This window comes from Myotis daubentonii, chromosome 1, assembly GCF_963259705.1.
Source record: "Myotis daubentonii chromosome 1, mMyoDau2.1, whole genome shotgun sequence".
Lineage (NCBI taxonomy): Eukaryota > Metazoa > Chordata > Mammalia > Chiroptera > Vespertilionidae > Myotis > Myotis daubentonii.
The window spans coordinates 9,791,403-9,812,627 of record NC_081840.1 but is presented as its reverse complement, the minus strand read 5'-3'; the positions used below and the strand labels follow the sequence as shown (position 1 = coordinate 9,812,627).

Here is a 21,225-nt window from a genome sequence, read left to right as displayed (position 1 = left end):
TGTTAATTATCAGAAAACTTGGCTGAGACGTCGTTCTCTCCTTTGCTCAGTGGTAACTGAAGGCCTAGGCTCTGAGGAAACCGCGTGCTGCTGGGCCGCACATTACCCAGTGCCAGCGTGGGCCCAGCCCGGCACCCTGCTGGGAGCCCATCACCAGCCAAGGGCCCCGGGGTCAACCCGCAGGCTCCGGGGGGGCTCTGCTGGCTCCAAACGGCACGGCCCCGGGGGACACCCTCCCAGGGACAGCCGGCGCAGGCCTCACCTTTGGTTGCGTAGGCTTCCGCCAGGACCCGCAGCCTGTAGGGAGGGACGGCTGTCAGCGGCAAGTCGTCGAGGCCCACCCGCGCGTAGATGTTGAGAGCTTCCTTATAATCTCCTTCCACGTAGTTCAGCTTGGCCATGATCAGATTGGATTCTTGTAGCAGCTCTGACTAGAAGGAAAAGGAGAGAAAACGCATTTTCCTACTATAATCGGAGGGATGCTGCCTGGGGACCCACCTGCTACCGCAAAGCTGGGGCTCTCCACGCAGAAATGGGGTGCAACGGTCACAGCAAGATCGCTCACGGCAGCCCAAGTGGAAACAGCCCAAACGTCCATCGGCTGAGGATGGATAAGCGAAATGTGGTGGAGCCACACATGGAATATCACTCAGCCATAAGGAGGAAGGAATGACAACACAGCTACAGCACGGACACACCTCAAAACAGTATGCCCAGGAAAAAGCCAGTCGTGAGAGGCTCCTCCCGGGGGCATATCACACGGCCAGAATGGTCGAAGCTACAGGCAGAATGTAGGCCAGTGTCCGCCGACGGCTGGGACGGTGGGAATGGGAGGAGCCGGTTAATGGTGAGGGGTATATTGTGGGGTGATGAAAATGTTCCGAAATTCAGGTACAACTCTGTGAATAGTCCCGAACCACTGAACTGCACACTTTAAAGGGGTCGATGATATGGTGTGTGAATTATATTTCAGTGAAGCTGCTGCCAAACGAAACGGAAACCCTGAGGTTCCCCTAAGGCAGCTGAGCTGGACTGGGGCAAAAACAGAAGGACTACTTTATGAACAAGACACCGACGCACCGTCGCAAAAAAGGAAGCTCCACGGGCTTCCCGGGGGTCTGCCCACTGCACTTAACCGGAGGAGAGAGGCTTTCTAAATCCGTGCAAAAATCAGCACCTGCTCTCTTTCCAAGGGCGACTTTCCTCACGGAGCCATTCCATCCTGCTGCGGTCACTGTCCCCTGATGGGCTCGCCTTCCCATCCAGGCAGGGAGGCCAGCTGCCCCAGGCCACGCCCACCGGCTCCGACTCCTGGCTCCCCTGCCCCCCTCACAGCAGAGAAAGAAGAGGCTCCCAGCATCTATATAAGGAGACAGATTTATCTCCCAGGCCTTCCCTCGGAAGCTAAGCTATACAAGGCTGGCTTTTTCCGCTTCCAGAAGCACGCATTCTGTAATTTAAAGCTGTGACAGGGTCGACGGTTCAAGGAACCAGCCAGAGCATGGCGAAGCAGCTGTGTCAGCCATGGTGGCCACTTCCAGGCACTCTGGGAAGGGAGCAGAGACAACAGGCAGCACTGGAGAGGATGGTGGGAAGGGCAGGGCGAGGGAAGGTGAGATGAAAGGGGATCCAAAGGAAGCAGAGAGGGAAGGCTGGAGAGGGAAGCGGAGAGCTGAGTCTAAACAGAACGGAGAACTGGCAGATGAATACATAGAAGGGTGGTGCGCAAGGCTTCCTATGGAGGGGGAGGGGGGCGTTGTCTAGGGTCCAGGCTCCGCGAGGGAAGTTCGGGCCTGGTTCCCTCCCGCACCGTGGTACCGGGCCCGCCGTCCCTAGTAGGAAACCCCGCACAGCTCTGGGCCACAGCGGCCTGGGGGGTTCACGGACCACGTATTTCAGGCAGGAAATGGGGTAGTAAGGGGCACTCCTGATTAACCTGTTTCCTACAGTGGAACAGGGTGTCAGGTTGAGCCCTGGGTCCCATATGACAGCTCACTCCAAGCACCTGGGGAAGATTAGTGCCATTTTCCACAATCGTATCTCACTGAAGGCTCTCATCAGAGACTCCGGAAGCCCCCCAAGGGGTCGCCAGCGGGGGGCTGGCCCATGGATCACACAGGAGCTGGCAGGGAGAGGCTCCAACCCCGCCCAGGTGGCCATGGGCGCGTCCTCAACCACACAGCTCAGAGCAGGTGGCGCCAGCACCTCCCCATGGCCTCCCCTCGTCCCAGAGGCCCAGGGTACCTTGAGGTTCCCTCGGTCCAGGGCGGCGGTCAGGTGCTTGCGGACCTCGGTCAGCTGGGGCCAGGGGCCTCGGGGGCTGGCGCCCTGCCGCAGGGAGTGCTCCTTCAGGTACTGCTCCAGCTTCGACTCCCCGAGGAGGAGTTCTGCCATGTCATCTGTCAGGACAAAGGGAGAGGCTAGGTGGGCGAGGAGCGGTCTCTGCGCTGGGAACCCCCCAGGGCCTCAGGACCCCCCTTGCTCCACGCCCCCAACGGGGCCCACCTGGAACCTCATAACCTCAGGTGGGGCCCAAGTAGGCACCATCTTAGGGTGCCGTCCGGGCAGCAGTAAGAATGTTCCAGTGTACGCACTCAAACGGGGGGGGGGGGCAGAGGGGCTCAAGCACTGTCCTCTTTTGTCACAAAATTACGGAATCTAGAAAGACAGATACAGTAACACGGAGAGAGCGCCAGTTCAGTAGAAAGACATAAAGCTGCCTTGTGATTCATTCCGTCTGATCTTTACAAACACACACAGGGCCCAACCCATGTCTTTCCTGAGAGCGATGCAGTGGAACCTCCCAGCCCGCCGTGTTCTATGTCCTTGGTACACGGATACGAGCCAGGAGAATGTCTGTACAGTCAGATTCTTCAAACAAGCTTGTGCCAAAACAAGCTGAATGCAGGTAGTCTGTTTTTGTCCAAAAGTCAAAACTATACCAACAGCCCGGCCGGTGTTGCTCAGTGGTTGAGCTTCGAACTATGAACCAGGAGGTCATGGTTCGATTCCCGGTCAGGGCACATGTCTGGGTGGCGGGCTTGATCCCCAGTGTGGGGCGTGCAGGAGGCAGCCGATCAATGATTCTCTCTCATCATTGATGTCTTTGTCTCTCCCTCTCCCCTCCTCTCTGAAATCAATAAAAATATGTTTTAAAGAACTATACAGACACTGATATCAGGGAATGTTTGTACGAAGGCTTTATCCCTAAGAGTGTAATACTTATAGCAGTGACTTTGTTGGCTGGTTAATAGAATAAAAAGCTCACTCCAGCGGCAGCTCTTTGGATCCACACATCCAAGCTGTTCTGAACAAAACCAAACAATCTGAACACCAGCCTGAGCACGGTCTATTTCCTCTGTGGTGGGACAGAACCTCATTGTGTCCAAATATAAAAGCAGCTTTAAAAAGTCTGGAGGGATGTACCTCAAACCCATGCTAATAGTTACCACTGGGGTGCAGGAAAAAGAACCCCAACTGGGGTTAGTGGCCGGAAGGGACCTCAGCTTGATCTTAGCGTGCCGGTCCTAGAGGAACAACCACGGTAGGTCTAGTATTGGTGCAACACAAAGTTCACTGAGACTCGGCGGCGGGGCCTCCGAAGGCCAAGAGCTGGACCGAGAGCCTTTCCAAGCCCTCTGCTCAGCGACCCACAGCTGCCAGGTCTCCCGTTCCCAGCAGCGCCTTGTCTGTGCTCTGAGCAGCCAACAGTAACTGCCAGAGACGATGCCGAGGGCCCCGGGGGGAGCTAAGCAACACCAGAACGGGCAGCGTTAACTCAGAGATCTGAGCTCAAGGGTTCTTCGGTTGTCCAAGAAGAAAAAGGAAATCGCGAGGACATCAGGCAAGACCCACAGCAGGGTCCCCCACCAGCGAACAATAAAGCTACGCCGGCCGAGGGCTCAGGGGCGCCAGTGTAACCCAGTGGATGGACCAGCCGCAGCGCCCGTCAGGGACGAAGGTAACAAGCAGCTTCCTCCCAGAACGGAAATCCTGCTAATAAAGAAACCCAGGGCTCGGGGTGAAGGGGGTGTAGGCAAAGGCCTGCTGGCGAGTGTCAGGGCATTCACATGCACAATCTTAAAGGCTTACAAGAAGTACTGCTACAACAGAACCTGACTGTGCTACACCAATACAATGCACATGTGACAGATGTATGTTTCAGGGTGGGAAATGTGGGGAAAGGCATTCCAGGCAGAAGGAACAGAATGTGCAAAGGCATGGCACAGCCTGGTTGTTTGGGGAACTCCTAAGTGATTTGTTAGAGCTGAACCATCAAGGGCAGGGAGAGGAAGAGGGGAATGGTCCTGGGAGTTTCCTGCCAGGTGGGTGAGGATCAGGTCCTTAGTTCTGGAAGGAGCCGCACGCTCCGGGCGAAGAGCTTACAATCTAAATTGAAATTCAGCATGGCCGCTACAAAACCATTTTTGAACTTTTTTAAATTTCCAGGCTCCAATTAATCTCTCAAGCAGATTGTTTTCTTTATTCCCCTGCAAAAAGGTGATTTCCCTGCCATTCACTCTCCCAACCAGGAGGCAGAGATCTTAACCACAGCAAGGAGCTCTCGTGCCAGAGCAATTACATCGAGGCTGCGGGGCTCACTGCTAACGGTGAAGGCGGCGGGGCGGCCTGACCACAGGCACTGGCTGCACCTGCCAAGGGCCTCGCGGCAGGATCCACCAGCGACAGAAGAAAGGGCGCCGCCTAGCCGCTGCTCATGCCCAATGGTGTGCCCAGCTGCGTGCTGGGACAGTGGGACACAACGGGAAAAGACCCCTCTGGGCATACAAGAAGGTTCATTTCAGATCAAAGAGTTAAATACAAAATAAAAGAGCATCAAAATGGTAAGAAGAGACTTTCGCTTCCAGCCAAGACAGACCAAATTTAACCTCCCGTCGGAAACCCACAAAAACATGACAGACTATATTTTTAAATAAAAACAATTTTCAAGACACTAGACATCAGGCGACAGAGGAGTGGTCCCTGAGAACCGGGTAACAAGCCAGGTCGGCGCCAGGATTGCCGGGAGAGTTCTGGCGGCAGCAGGGGAACGGGGATGCTGACAGCAGAATTCTGCCTCATGGAAGACTTCAGTCTCAGTCTCTCTTCCCCTACTTCCTGCTGCCACTCCCCAGGCACTGAGGAGGGCACAGCTGGGCACAGCGGGGCATTCCACAGGAGCAGGCAGAGCTGCGGGACTGCAATGCGGCCGGGACGTGCCTTCCAGGATGGAGAAGCTCAGGGGTGCCCAGGGCTGGTTTCCCCCACCCCATGACCATTTTGGGGGGTTTAAGTGAGGCTGAGAACCAGCTCTCCAGTGGCTGTTAGCGGGCTAAAGCCTGGCATCGAATAGAGACCGCTCCTGAGATTAGCATGGGCCTCAGCCCCCGGGAGGGGCCTCTGGTCCCCTGGTTCATCTCCACACGGACGATCCCCAATCCAGTAAGCCCGGTGGCTGGCACAGTGCAGCGCCCAGGCGGCCCCGGCCTCCCTCCGACACCCAGGGACGGAGGGGTTATGACCTTTGCCACTTGAGGTGACTGTCCCTTCCTCACAGCCCTCTCCCTTGTGGGATAAGCAGCTGGCACAGAGATTTGATCAGATGATGGAGGGGGGGGAAAGTTAGGGTTTCTACTCTATTTCAGGGAGTACTTGATATCAATACAAAAAAATCTCCAGGACTCGGTTTGTATGTCAATAGAGAAGCATTGAGGCCTATTCAAACCATTCCTGCTGGGGCCCCGATCCAAGAGGAAAAAACAAGCCCCTATTCACGCGGGAACTGGTTCTTCAGCGGCCCCTTTGTTACCCAGCAAAGACGGCCCAGTTCTTGGTTCTCCTGTCTCAGTCTCAGGGTGACCTCAGTGAATTCCATCCTCGGGTTCATCTGGCTTCTTGTAAGTCGCAGGTAGCTTACAGGTGTCTTAAGTTTGTGTGCTGGTCAGCCCTCCTCCACTCCCCCGCACAGAGCGCTGACACAAAACAGACAGTCAGGTGCTGTAGGGCAATTTAGCAACATCTGCCACATGATCGCTGTACCTGAACTGTCTGGCCCAGAAATTCCAGTTTTAGCAACTTACCCCACAGATACGTGCGCTTGGGGCGCGAAGATGGGCAGATAGGGATGTTTACTACACGCGCCCCCCTGGTGACAGCAGAGGACAGAGGTAGCAGGTGTCCTGCTGAATGGACGGTGGCCCCCGCGCGATGGGACACAGTGAGCCCATGACACGAAGGAACAGACCTAAACACAAGCCTGTGGCGGCCGGACGGCCCTCAGGGCCCCGGGTCCTGCCTCCCTGAACCCACAGGCTCTGTGGCTCTCGCACGGACCTGGGCGTGGCCACGTGACTGCTCCGATCACAGGACAGTGGCAAAGCTGACGCACACAGCGCTTGGCAAAGGCCGTAGCCGCTTCTGCTTCCCTCTTGCTTCTCTGCGGCCGCCATGGGAACGTGCTTGGGCTGGCCTGGGCCTGGGAGGCGGGAGGGCCAGGTGAGAAGCCCAGCCAAGGGCAGTGATGACACTGAGCTGACCCGCAGCTGCCCGAGGACGCACAGCGAGCCCTGGCAAGCCCAGAATCTGGCTGTTTTAAGGCACTGAGTTTTGGGGTGGTTTGTTATATAGTAGATAACAACCTCAGAGACAGAGACCCCAACTAGGGTGTGCAGTGTATCACTATTATGTGTAAAAACAAAGCCAACAACAAATGTTTGTAGAATGTACAGATACACAGCATATGCCTAAAAGGGCCCCCCGGGAAAGTCCAAACAGTGGTTGTTTCTGTGGAAGGGAGGAGAGGGCAGGGAGATAGTGCAGGAGGCAGTTACCTTTCACTATATACTTTTTAAAAATACATATATTTTTTCTTATTGCTTTCAGAGGGGAAGGGAGAGGGAGAGAGAGAGAGAAACATCAATGATGAGAGAGAATCATTCATTGGCTGCCTCCTGCACGCCTCACACCAGGGATTGAGCCCACAATCTGGGCATGTCCCCTTGCCCGGAATCGAACCCAGGACTCTTCAGTCCGCAGGCTGACGCTCTATCCACTGAGCCAAACCGGCTAGGGCCACTATATACTTTTTAAATGTTTGATCGTTACTACCACATGCATTCATTACCTACACAAAACAACCAGGTAATTTTTTAAAAACCTAGAGCAGCTTGGCCGGTATACAGGAGGGTACACAGGACCTAGTCCATCACCTCGGAACCAAGTGAAGGAGTTCTAGGTCTGTGGTTACCACCGACAGCCCATCTGCCACTGCTCCGGGCCACCAGCCTCTCAGGCACACACCCTCCAGGCTCTCGGCAACCTTCCCAGGCCATGGCAATCTGTCTCTGCGGAGGGTGCCTGCCTGGACCTGCTATCCTCCCTCCCTTCTGCCCAAATCCCAGGCATCCTCTGGGGTGCATTTCAGGGTCACCTTGGAGAAGCTTTGCCCGGCGCTCTTGGCCTGAGCGAGTCATGTTCCTCGAAGCACTTTGCACATGCACACACCAGCCAGCATTCATTCAGGGCCTGCGAGCTCCAGGGACTTCGAGCAGAGCCTGAGAGAGAGGAGGTCTCTGCCCTCATGGAGCTACATTCCTAGGCAGGTGGGACGAAGAGACAAACAGGAAAAGGCCAGACAGCGGTCAGGATGTGCGGAGAACTAAAGCATGACAGGAGTGACCGGCGGCCACTGGAGATGGGTCGTCAGACCAGGTAGAGTCTCCAAGGAGACGTGGATGAGGAGACTGAGTCGGCCGTGCAAACGGCTGAGAGAACATTGGCTCAGCGCATGGAGGACCCTGGGGTGGGAACACAGCTGGTGTGTTCCAGGGACCCCAAGAAGGCCACGGTGGCTGCAGCAGAGGAAGCCATCGGGGAGGGGGCAGTCAGAGAGGCAGGTAAAAGCAGACCTTGACATTCTCGTATTTTGGGGTAAAAAGCGTGGCATCATTCGAAGTGCGACTGGAAGTCTTCGGGGTGGCGGGGGGGGGGGGGTACGCAGGGGGGTGAAATGATCTGATTTAGGTTTGGAAAAGCTCCCTGTCTGTTGTGTGGAGAACGAGCTCGAGGCTGGAGCCAGGCAGAGGCAAGAGCAGAAAGGGGTAGAAGGCCACTGCGGCAATCCGGTGGGAGGCGACAGACACTTAGACAGCGGGTGGGGCAAGAAGTGGCGTGTAAAGGAAGTAAAGGGTGAGTGAGGACATTCGGGTCGAAGGTACAGTAACTGGCTACGTCCCCGTTGCTGGAACCCACGACATAATGAAGTTAAGGACCTGGCAGTGGGGGGTTATCTGGGTGGGCACATTGGGCCCTTAGAAGAGGGAAGCAGGAAGGACCGAGTCAGAGAGGAGATGTGGCAAAGGCACAGGAGTGGTCACGGCGCCTGGAGGAGACTAAACTGCTTGCTTTAAAGATGGAGGAGGCGCCACGAGCCAAGGGAATGTGGGCAGCCTGTAGGGCTGGGAAAGGCCAGGACAGAGCCCGCGCCAGAGCCTCCTGCTGACGTCGATTTTAGCCCACTGAGACCCGTTTCCAACTCTGACCCCCGGAACTGTAAGAAAACAAATGTGCATTGTTTTAAACCGGCACATTTGCGCTATGGCAACAGGAAAGCAATGCATTGGGGATGAGGAAAGGAGAGGGATTAAAGATGAATCCTGGCTGTCAGGTTGCACAAGGGCGTGAACAGCGGTACCATTTTGCCATTTACTGAGGCGAGGAGGAGTAACACCAAGAGTTCTGCTTTGACTAAGGTAAAGGACATTTGACATCCAGGTACAGAACTCGTCGGTGGACGGAGGAGACAGAGCAGGAGGTTAAGGAAGAGAAAGCCAGGACCGTGTCCGTTACGTAAACCAAGATTAGGAAGTTTCCGGAAAGAGGAAGAGGTCAAGTGAGTTAAAAGCAACTAGAATATTGTCCTGGCCGGTTTGGCTCAGTGGATAGAGTGTCGGCCTGCGGACTCAAGGGTCCCAGGTTCGATTCCGGTCAAGGGCATGTACCTTGGTTGCGGGCACATCCCCAGGAGGGGGTGTGCAGGAGGCGGCTGATCCATGTTTCTCTCTCATCGATGTTTCTAACTCTCTATCCCTCTCCCTCTCTGTAAAAAATCAATAAAATATATTTTTTTAAAAAGCAACTGGAATATTAAGGCAGAGAAGAGAACAAACATTCATTACACATGGCAATTAGCCGCCCAGAGGGTGACCTGGGCATCAGAGGTCTCGGGATGCGCAAGGGAGACAAGCCCAAGGGCAGAGGCGGAGGGCGGGACGAGGCTGAGGAGGCTTCGCTGAAAAGGATCAGGAGACGCGGCAATGAGACAGCCACGGGAGGTTAATGCAGGTTTCGCAGGGAAGTCTAGGCCCCTGTGTATCCTGCAGGGAGAGGTCGGGAAAGAGAGAGGCAGACGTGACCAGGAGAGAGGAGGGGTGGCCGCAGCAGCGACGTCCTGAGGGGGTGAGGACCGGGGATCCTGGCCGAAGGCGGAGAAGGGGCTGCGGCCCTTTGGAAGGAACTGAAACCCCGGCAGTGGGGGAGGAGAGCGGTGGCCGCGGTGGTCGGAAATGAGCGGGTTTCCTAATTGTTTCTGTTTCCTCGATAAAGAATGAGGCAAGGTCATGAGCGAGGAGTGACAGGATGGCGTCCAGAGGATGTGAGAGGTCTCCGAAGAGACAAGAACAACTGAGATGGACATTTTGGAAAGTGGGAATCCAAACAGGCCGGAAGAGTGGCAGCGCCTTTGAGGTCACTGGTCGCCAAGCATAAGTGGCCAGCAAGGCCGAGGGCTTTCCTCCGGCAGCAGCAGCTGATGGAGAAGAGAAGGGCACATGCCGCAACTAGAAAATATCCATTAGTTGTCCCCGTACCTGATTTAAAAAAAAAAAAAAAATATATATATATATATATATATATATATATATATATATACACACACACACACATATACATATATATATGTATACATATATATGTATATATTGATTTCAGAGAAGAAGGGAGAGCAAGAGAGAGATAGAAACATCAATAATGAGAGAGAATCATTGATCGGCTGCCTCCTGCACACCCCCTACTGGGGATTGAGCCTGCAACCCGGGCATGTGCCCTTGACTGGAATCGAACCCGGAACCCTTCAGCCCGCAGGCCGATGCTCTATCCACTGAGCCAAGCTAGCCAAGGACCCCACACCTGATTTAAAATGTAAGTCATATCATGTCACCCTCCCCTCAAAACCCCCCAATGGCTCCCATCTCATCCAAAGTGAAAGCAAAATCCTTGTAGCCGATCACCCTGGCTCTGACGTCCACCCTCTCGCTCTCACATTCATGCTCTACCTGGACTGCCTGGCGCAGAGCAGGGGTTCCATGTGTACTTCCGGAATGAGTCCACAGGTGCTTCTCCCCTCACAACAGGGCCCACCCAAGTGCCTTCGCCTTTGGAGACTGGGCCCCTCCTGGAGGTGCCGGGGGGGAGGAGGGGGGTTGATTGCTGAGAAAGACCCAAGTCTTGGCATTTCCACCTCAGGGCCTCGCTGCTCCCCCTCCACTACCTTAGTTCAAACTGTGACCCAGTGCAGAGGGCCTGGCCTGGCTCTTTGGAATTTTTGACTAAAAGGCAAAGACGGCAGAAGTCAAAGATTAAAGAGCTCAAAGCAATTTGTCAGGAACGGTATTTTGAGAAATCTTGGTAGTTGGCATCCAGGCTTCGTGCCAGATATCCACACACAAGTCAGGAGCTGGAAGGCGGGGACGGGAGAGTCGTGTGTGGGACAAAAGACAGTCATTCCGCTGCCCTGGCCACACGTGTGCACCTGCTCGCGTACACACACACACATACACACACTCTTCCCCTAGAGCAGTGGTTCTCAAACTTCCTAATGCCGCGACCCTTTAATACAGCTCCTCATGTTGTGGTGACCCCCAATTTCATTGTTACAAATTGAACATAATTAAAGCATAGTGATTAATCACAAAAACAATATGTAATTATATACGTGTTTTCCAATGGTCTTAGGCGACCCCTGTGAAAGGGTCGTTCAACCCCCAAAGGGGTCGCGACCCACAGGTTGAGAACTGCTGCCCTAGAGAAACCCAGCCTAAGGAAAGAAAAGGTAATTGGGAAGTCATTAGCCTGCCGTTGGCTGGGCCTGTCCCCAGAGCTAGAAGTGCAGGAAGTGACTCTAGCAGGGCAGGGGGCACGTTATCAGGCCAGCCCAGAAGGCTTGGAAATGGCTCTTTGAGGAAGTCAGCTCCACGCAGGCAAGTTAAACGCACACCCACACTATCAACAAGCATTTTTTGAAAATTCAAAGCTGCAGCCCAGTCCCTGCCCTCGAGAGGAATGGTCTGCGGGGAGATAGGAACCACCGAGCCCGGCATGTGGTACGGAAGGACCACCCGGTACACTCAGAGGCTGTCGGAAGCCAGTGAGGTCTGAGCTGGGCCTGAGGAATGTCTCCAAGTGAGACTCCAGGCGGAAGGGAGACTGGACACACTGGTGTGTGTGGTGGGGCAGGGGCAGGAAGGCGACCTTGGGGAGTGGGACAGCTGTGAAGGGCCTGGGAGACCTACCTCCCCAGGCCTCCAGGACAAAGACTCCGTGCAGAGCTGACTCCCTTGGCCTGGTGGCCAGGGAAAGAAAAGTGGCATTTACTGCAGGTCCCTGGGCTTGGCACCCCTGCCTGCATCCCCTCGCCGGCTGGCACTCCTCCAAGGCTGGCTAACTTGGGTGTTGACCCTGCAAGGGCCAGAGACAGCAGGTCCTCAAGGGAGCCAGGGCTCACAGCAAAGGGGCTGAGCCAGCTCTATGCGAGGAGAGGAGAGAGACAAGGAAGGTCAGCAGAGGGGACCGGAATCTTGCCCTGGAAAGGGCCACTCAGCAAGTGTCCACCCTACAGTTACACAAGAAACAGGATGAGGTCACAGGCAGTTAGCCCAAACAGCAGTCCATCACAGCCAGTATTCACGCAGAGCCCCAGCAGGCAGAGCCACGGGCCGTCACCCTCAGGGTAACACCAAGACTCTTAGATGTGGAACCACGCCCTGGGTGGGCACACCCTCCCATGGGCCTCCATAGCCCTCGTCCCTCTGCCACTCTAGCCCTGACTACATGTATGCCACGTCTCTATGTACTGGACTTGAGCACAAGGATGGTCTTAGAGATCACTGCCTTCACAGTCCTCAGGATGGGGGCTGGCACACAGTAGGTGCTGGGTAGGTGTTCGATGAGTGAATGCATCCAACTCAACTCCCTAAGGGCAGAGGCCAAGCTGTTCATTTAACAATGACTTGAGTACCTACTGTGTGCCAAACGTGTTATTGGTGCTTGAGATTTAATAATGAACAAATAGTAAAAATATCCCCACCTCATGGGGCCGACAGCCCAGGGGTCTCATTCATCTTTGCCTCCTCATTACACACCCCGCACCCCCACGTGCTATCCCGGGCTCACTAACGTGTGAATGGATGGCCGGCAGAGGAGGTCGGGGGAGCTGTCAGAACCGGCTGAAGCCCTGGTTGTGCATTTACTGGTCCTGTGACCCAGCTTCAGGCCTCAGTCACAGTCCAGTAGGACAGGAACCCCACCCCACAGCACATCTCTGCTGTTCTTGTTCCTATTGTTATCCTGCCCGCGTCCCCTCTCCCTGTGAAGCACTGGGTAGCGGGACCCTCCTTCCACACACAATACTCCTGCTTCAGGGCTGCTTGTGATAACGCCGGTGCTGGAAACTTCATTGTCTCATTCACTCCTCAAAACAACTTCTGAGATAGAGAGTGGGGCTCACAGAAGATAAGTAACTCATCCGAGGCCGGGCAGCAGTAAGTGGCAGAGCAGGAATCGAACCCGGGTCTGACATGGCCAAGTCCACTGCCTTCTGCTGCAGCGGGCGCCTTTCCCCTCTGGTAAAATACCTGCCTCTGCCCAATAGGGTGAACTACTGTCCTGCTATCCGGACTGAGGGCATCCCCCAGATGTGGGACTTGCTTTCAGTGTTAAAACCACGTAAGTCTCAGGGCAACTAAGGTGAGTCAGTTACCCTAAAGCCACTCTCTGCCCAAGACCCTCCTCCTGGCACTCTGCCATGCCTTACCCATTGCCACATAAGCCCGCCCTGCTCTCAGCCCCCGTAAATCAGGTGCTCCTTGCGGCCTTGTGAGGGATGCCATTGTTCCCCGCAGGCTGCAGGGTGACACTCTGTCCCACCCCTTGGACAATCATGGCCACAGTTTGCTCCTGGAAGACCTTGTGCCACAATCACCTGGTGAACAATCCTGCTTCCTGAACCCAACCCCACTAAGACCTCCTGAAGCAGAAGCTCGGGCCCAGCCCCGGTGACTCAGCTGCCCAGAGCTGTAAGCTTCCTGTGGCAGGTGACCTGGTCACTCTATTTCTTGGGGTACAGGGCTCCCCTCACAGGAAGTGCTCATTAAATGCTACGGATTGAGGTTGAGGCCAGGGGCTTCCAGACCTGCCTGATCACACAAATCACCCGAGGCTTGGTTTAAAAATGCAGATGTCACCCTAGCTGGTTTTGCTCAGTGGACAGAGCGACGGCCTATGGACTGAAGGGTCCCGGGTTCAGTTCCAGTCAAGGGCACATACCGGTTGCAGATGGATGCAGAAGGCAACCAATCAACGTGTCTCTCCCACATCGATGTTTCTCTCTGTCTCCCCCCGCCCCCCCCCCATCCTTTCTACTCTCTCTAAAAATCAGTGGCAAGATAGCCTTGGTGAGGGTTAACAACAACAACATTTTAAAAAAAAACGCCGATTTCCAGCCCCCATCTGGACCCAGGGAATCACCCCTGAGGAGGCGAGGTCTGCGAATCCCTGATGCCCAGAGCTCCTCAGAGCATGTCCACGGACCAGCAGCTTCAGCATCGCCCACCCCAGACCTGCTGCGTCTAGAAATCTGGACTCTAACAAGCCAGCGTGGCGATTCTGGGATCGAGCAAGTTTATGAAAACACCAGCGAGATAGAAAGAATAATGGAACTGGACTCAGAAGTGGGCGAGCCTCCAACTCAATAGACATCTCCGAGCCTCAGTCTGCTCCATTCCTCCTGCAGCTGCTCTTGTTGGTGGACTGGGGTCCGTGTGCACGTTCATGTCCAGGACCCAGTGCACAGCAGAAGCTCGGGAAATGCTTATTCATTCTTCTTACCCACTGGCACTATTTTAACACCCGGGCAGTCAGGAAAACTACGGTTCCCGAGGATCAAGTGATGTGCTCAAGGGCACTGGTAGGACAGATGCCCGGGGATTCTGACTCCAGGTCTGGCAGGCCTCCGAAAGGACCAAAACACATCTGTTCTGTCTGGTTCTGGCACCTCCACCAACGCTACGCTTGAGCAGGGACAGACAAGCCTGGAGGTCGGCAGAGGCTGCAGCCAGGCCATTAGGTTTCCTGTGGCTTGTGGCTTCTCTTTATAGTTGATGCGGCACCGATCTAATCCATCTGCCAGACACTGCTCATTCTCGTCTTGGTGGCTGATGGGGATGGTTGGGGGATGCCTCAAAAAAACCTCTTGTCTCTTTCTGGCTTCTCAGATGGGAAGCGCTGGCTTTCACGCAAGTCAAAGGCCTGCAACCCTGCAGCATCTGCCAAGTGTGAGGTCACCCAGAGGGACAGGAATCCCACGTGAGGTCAGTGTGAACCAGAGGCGAAGGCCTGACGGAGCGCCCAGGGCGAAGCTGCCGGCAGTGGCGGGCGCTCCGGGTAAGGAACGTGGTGCACGGGTTAGAGCAGCCGTGGGCAAACTACGGCCCGCGGGCCGGATCCGGCCAGTTTGAAATGAATAAAACTATTGAAAAAAAAGACCGTACCCTTTTATGTAATGATGTTTACTTTGAATTTATATTAGTTCACACAAACACTCCATCCATGCTTTTGTTCCGGCCCTCCGGTCCAGTTTAAGAACCCATTGTGGCCCTCGAGTCAAAAAGTTTGCCCACCCCTGGGTTAGAATGATGTCAGCAGCATGTCAGGGCCAAACACCTGACTCGTGTGGCTTCACCAAGGAGGCTCTTATCAGCTCTCCGAACAGGCAGCCCAGGGAAGGTCAGCAATGTGACGAGGGGCCATGTTCTTCTTGTCTCTGCGCCACCACTCTCCCTGGGTCGGCCTCACCGCTGGGCCGGGTGCCCTCAAGATGGCTGCAGCTCCAGGCCTCAAAAACATGAACAATTTCCAGGGGAAAGAGAGAGACCATTCTCCTTCCCTCTTTTTTTTTTTTTTTTTTTTAAATATGTCTTTATCGCTTTCAGAGAGGAAAGGAGAGGGAGAAAGAGACAGAAACATCAATGATGAGAGAGAATCATTGATCGGCTGCCTCCTGCACTCCCTCCACTGGAACCTGCCACCACGGGAATCAAGCAGTGACCCCCCAGTTCATAAGTCCAAGCTCAACCACTGAGGCCCTGGCTGGGCCCTGCTCCTTCCCTCTTAAGCAAGTATACATCACTCCCAACCATGAGAAAAACCTTTCCCAGAAGCCCCTTCCAGAGCAAATGTACATGTCATTGGCTAAAATGAAGTCACATGCTCATCCCTCAACTAATCACAGGCAAGGGGGTGGACCCAGAGCCCACCTCCAGTAAAACATAAGACACGTGGCAGGTGGGGGCTGAAAGCTGAACAAACTGTCCGGAGGCCAGCCAGGAGGGAGGAAGAGGAGTGGCGGTGGAGAATGCTGGGGTGACAACCAGGGAGCCCCTGGCTGGCGGACACTCACTCGATGGCAGCAGCCCCAAAGGTAAACACCGGTCCCTGCAGGACTCCACTTCTCAGGGGTCGTCATCACTTGCCCTTTGGCCCTCACTGCATTTTGGAAGCCCTCGTCTGCCTCCCTTCGGCCTGTTCCAACCGCCCAGGAGGCCTCCCTTCTGTCTGTGGGCCAATCCCATACAACACGCCAACAATGGGCTTTCAGCCCAATGGCTCATTCACGAAAAACCAGGATCCCCTGTCCTGTGCAGGCCGACCACCAAGACCACCAATGTGAGGGGAGGTGCCTGCCCAGGGAGGCGACCTGGGAAAGGGGAGACCACGCCCACCACTATGAGATGCAGCTGAGATCCACGGAGGGCTTACTCCGTGCAGGCAGCGGCATCTTAAGCACATTTTGGTGGTTTTTTTGTTGTTTTTGTTTTTCATTCGGTCCTTACAACTACCAAACAAATTTGGCACTATTATTTCGGGTTCACAATCCTTATCCATAATTTCTGCAATCTAGAATTCTCTAAAACCCAAAAGCTGTTAACTTACTGGGCAGCAAAACCTCAACTGATCAACATGATGCCATTGATAGGCTATGCATCCCTTTTGCAAGGACTGGTCATATGTTTTGATGCAGAAATACTGAGGGGTTTTATTAGGAAGGGCTGTCCCTGACCCTCCTGGGAGTGTCACATAATGCCCAGCATATGTACCATATTCTGAAAATTTCTGCATTCTCTTTTAAAAATAATTTTTACTTGATTTTTAGAGAGAGAGAGGAAGGCAGAAAGAGAGAAATATCAATGTGAGAGTGAAACATCGATCAGCTACCTCCTGCATGCCCCCGACCGGGGATTAAGCCGTAACCCAAGCATGTCTCCTCATCGGGAATCGAACTGGAGATCTTTCGGTGCACGGGATGATGCCCAACCAACTGAGCCACACCGGCCAGGGCTGAAAATTTCTGGATTCTGAAACATATGTGGCCCCAAGGGTTTCAGAAAAGGGATTTTGGGTGTGTGGCAACACGGTACAAACGGGGTTTCTCCAGTGACGTTACTCTCTTGGTTAGGAAACCACAGAACCACACTTCAAGCTGACACAACTGAACACTGGGGCCAGACCTCTGACCCACTCTGCCTGCCTCTGCCACTCACCGGCTGGTGGCTTTAAGGACGACACCTCCCTCTCTGGGCCTGTTTTCTCGTCTGTAAAATGGGGAGGCTGAACTACACCGGTGGGTTTCAACTGTGTTTTTTAAGTTGTTATTAGTTGTCCCTTCCAGGGAAACTTTCCAGAAAAGTGCCACTGCTCCAGTGAGTGAGACCTGCCCACCAGCCACCAGGACCCACAGCATGTTCCCGAGGGGTTCCTCCACAGCACAGTTTGAAAACGGCTACACAGCCCTGGACGGTGTGGCTCAGCTGGTTGAGCATCGTCCCATGCACCAAAAAATTGCAAATTCGATCACCAGGAGGCAGCCAATCGATGTTTCTTTCTCACATCGATGTTTTCATTCTCGCCCTCACCCCATCCCTCCTTCTCTCTCTAAAATCAATAAAAAATATATTTAGAAAAAGAAAATTGCTCTACAGTGTGGTCTCGCAGGCCCCATCTGGTTCTCACAGTGTATGATTGTCTTCTTGGAGGCAAACCACCTTTCCTGTGACGGAAGGACAGCTGGGACGGATCTGAACCAGACCCTGACAGACAGGTAGGCTTCCGACCTGCGGAGAGGCTTCCAGAGCCAAACAGCACGGGCACAGGTGGAAAGACAGTCACAAGGTGAGCGAGACGATCCAGGAGGCCCTACCAGCCACGGTGAAGGGAGGAAAGGTTGGCTGATCAAGGGAAGGAATGTCAGAAGTCCTCCTCCCTCCCCATCCGGAGCCTGAAATCCCTCCAAAGAGGAGGCTGAGGGAGAAGTTGAGCAGCCCTGGCCCCACTGTGCGTAGCCCCAGGGTCACAACCCTTCTGCCCTGACTACAGTGACCATGAGCTCCGATGTGTAACTCAGAGCCATCCATGTGTGACTGTCAACCAGTGAATGTCTTGAATTCAAAAATCAGGACATATGGTCGGCCACAAAAGCATGTCCTACGACAGGACCGAGATCTGAAAGCGGGATGACCGCCCTGGGAAGGTCAGGATGGAGGGTCACGGAGGTCCTGGTGTCTGAGGGCAGGAGACGGCTACCCCCGGGGAGTGTCCAAAGAAGTCATTCTAAACAACAGCGCCACCTTCTCACCCCGGACTCGCAGTTAAACCTCATCCTTGTTTCCAAAGGAGACCCTGGGGCCAGCCCACCATTAACTGCCCCCCTCTTTTTACACATATGTTTGTATTGATTTCAGAGAGAGGGAGAGGGAAAGATAGAAACATCAACGATGAGAGAGAATCATCGACGGCTGCCTCCTGCATGCCCTCTACTGGGATCGAGCCCGAAACCTGAAACCTGGGCATGGGACCTGACTGGGAATCAAACCGAGACCTCCTGGTTCATGGGTCGACGCTCAACCACTGAGCCACGCCAGCTGGACCAAAGTTAGGCTTTTAATCTTCATTCTAAGATGAGGAAACTGAGGCTCAGAGTAGCTACCTCCACAGTAACTGCCTTAATATTACAAACACGGCATTAACTCACTTTCCTTATTCTAAGCAACAAATGCTTTAGCTTAAGGGTTTTCTCAAATCTACCCAGAACTTGACATCCAATGCATCTGAGGGGGAGCTGATGCCCCCAAATCAGGAGGAAGTCCCACCACTGGTTCAGGGGAGCCCCTATCAGCCAAAGGAAGGGAAGGAACTTCCTTCCAACATTTCTCGGAACCCCAAAGGAGTGCCACAATAATTCTGTTTTTGCTTCATCTTTTTCTTTGCTTTGCTTTTGTTAATCTTCCTGAGCAATCTCTTTGACCTTTTCAGGTCTGGTGACCTTTTGCCCTCAGTGGCTGCTGCTCACCATGTGGGTTCTGGAGCAGGAATCTATCTCTCATGAGTTTCCCAAAACCAACCTTGCACTCAGACCCACGGGCCACAGTGCCCCTCAACTCACTTCCCTGCCCCAACACCCATTAATGACCGTGGCTTAGGCCACAGGGACAAGGCCCTGGGAAGGGAGACAAGTCCAGAGGCCCGTGAAGGTAAGCTGGGCCCATGCCACCGGAAGCCCATTTCCCCTCATTCCAGAGACCACTGTGCTTTGAGCTGCCTTCTTCCCCTACCCATCATTCCCAGCTGCACCAACTCTTGTTTTCTTTAAATCGCTTACTCTCCGAAGCCATCCTATTTATTAACTTCCACATTTATTGTCTGTCTCCTCAAAGGAGGGTGAGCACGTGAGAGCAGGGGCTTGGCCAGTGGTGGGCACGCATATACTGGTTGAATAAATGAACAAATAAGCCAGGAGACAAGTGGCTCTCATGGAAAAACCCAGGGGCCTCACAAATGAACCCCTTTAATCCTAACGTGGTCATATAATACCCTGGAGGTATTATATGCCCTCATAGCTGGGAAGCGACACAGTAAACCCAACTCCAAGAAGAAACGAGAAAAAACGCTGCAGGTGAGAAGAGGAGAAGCAAGAGGGCAAGCTAGTGAGCCTCACGGGAAGGACGAGGTCAAGCTGCCAGGGGCGCCCACGGGACGGAACACCCCTTCCTCAAATGCTAACTTCGCTGCAAAGAATTCATTCTTCCATTTCAGCATGCTGGGCCCAGGCAGGTCTGTGCCTCCTCCACGTCCCTGACCTGGTCCTGACAGCTGCATTCGCCCAGGAAAAAACCTGCCCACAGCATGGGGCACCACGTCTGAGAGTACGCAGAAGCAAGTCCTCGTTTCGAGGCAAGAAAACCATAAAAGGCACACATGGAAACCATTCTTGAAGCGGACATGTGGCATCCCTCCCTATTCCTGGGTCCTCTGAGGTGAGGAGGTTGAAAACAGTGTGGACGTCCTTCCTTACAGCACTATCACTCCTTCATGCCTTCCTTCATGCCTTTGCTCAGCCCACAGGTGTCAACCCGCCTCCGGAAGCCAGAGATGAGACGAGACAAAACCTCTGCCCTCTCACCAGTCCACTGGTGCCTGTGGTTTTGGCAGGTACTAAAAGACAAGCAGATATCAACAGTGCTTGCTTCCAAAACAAATAAGGCCACGCGGAGCTATGCTCTCACATGGGCTTTTCGGAGGCAATTTAGACCTGATTGGGTACAAGTACCAGTTCAGGCAGTGGGGTCATGGACTAACTCCAGGCACCAGGTTCCTACTCAGTGACTCCCTAGAACCCCCCTCCCCTACCCTAGGCACCAAGCCCTCACCCAGCCAACCCCATTTCCCTATAGTCTTCAACCCCATCCCCACCTGTCCCTACAGGACTGTCCCTCCTGGCTCCCCGCCTCTATTTCCCCCGTTTTCCCAAACCTGACTCCCTAGGTCCACAGCTTGGACATCCTACTCTCTCTCAACCCAAGGACAATCATCTCAGCCCGCCTTCACCACCCCACACACAGCCCAGGCCTGAGCTTCCGCCTGCAGCCCCTTCACCCATATGTTTACAAACCATACTTCCCAGGGGTCCCTGTTCAACACCCCTATCCATGCAGCCTGCCTGCCTGAGTACACCAGGCACACAGCCTGGAGTCCCAGACACACACACACCCACGTCCCGGGGAGCAGCCTGCCCCATCACCTCCAACTTCTTAGAACCCCAAGGCCGGCCGCTGACCCCCTGGCACCCGGGTCAGCACCGGACTCCTGAGACCCCCTCCACCGACCGCACAGGAGCCCTCGCCGGCCCGACACCCCACGCGTGACTCCCGGGGACCCCGGCTCCCAAGGCCCTGGCCCCACGCCCCTCCCCTCTGGCGCCCCGGCGGCCCCGATGCGCCCTGCCCGCGCCCTGCGCCCTCCCGCTGCGCCTGGGGCCGGCCCACCCGCCGCAGGCCCCGCTCCCGCCGCCCGGCCCGGCGCCTACCGTTGGCGATGAGCTTGGCCGACAGCTGCTTGACGAGCTCGGGGATCCGCTCCCACTGGCACTCGGAGCGGCAGCGTTCGATCTCCGTCTCCAGCCGCGAGCCCGCCTTCTTGGAGGCCATGGCGCCCGCCCGCCCGCGCGCAGGCCCCGCCGCCGCCGGCGCCCCCTCGCCGCTCCCGCCGCTGCCGCGGGCTCGGGCTCGGGCTCGGGCTCGGGCTCCGGCTCCGGCTCCCGGCTCCCGGCTCCCGGCTCCGCGGCGTAACGGGAGCGCCGGCTGGGCAAGGGGCGGGGAGGCGGCGGCGGCGGCGCGAGGAGCGGCCCCTGCCGGCCAGGGCCGGAGCCGCAGCCGGGCCAGTCGGGGCGCAGGCGGGGCCTGGAGAGGCCAGCGACCCCGGGAAAGGTCACCGCGCAGGCCGGCTCGGGGGCTCGGGGGCCGGGATGGGGCAGGTGGCGGGCGGGCCTGCCGGAGCTGGTCCTGCCGGCTCGGGTGTCCAGCAGCTCCCCGGGGCCTGGTTGGCATGTGCCCCCGAGGAGGC

General features: G+C 55.2%; 1 protein-coding gene across 8 annotated transcripts in view; it reads right to left on the bottom strand.

Annotated features, from left to right (window-relative positions):
- TTC7B (tetratricopeptide repeat domain 7B) overlaps nucleotides 1-21,019 on the bottom strand; it is a 188,274-nt gene extending 167,255 nt beyond the window's left edge. For 2 of the 8 annotated variants that reach the window (XM_059688198.1, XM_059688189.1), the window contains exons 1-3: nucleotides 20,690-21,010; nucleotides 2,245-2,399; nucleotides 263-431 (exon numbers count right to left, since the gene is read on the bottom strand). In XM_059688198.1, coding sequence (XP_059544181.1) covers nucleotides 263-431; nucleotides 2,245-2,399; nucleotides 20,690-20,810 — 445 coding nt within the window. In that variant the 5' untranslated portion in view covers nucleotides 20,811-21,010. Of the gene's footprint in view, nucleotides 1-262; nucleotides 432-2,244; nucleotides 2,400-20,689 lie in introns of all 8 variants that reach the window. The other 6 variants (XM_059688157.1, XM_059688174.1, XM_059688212.1 and 3 more) reach the window with 6 other exon arrangements.
- Nucleotides 21,020-21,225: the final 206 nt, after the last annotated feature.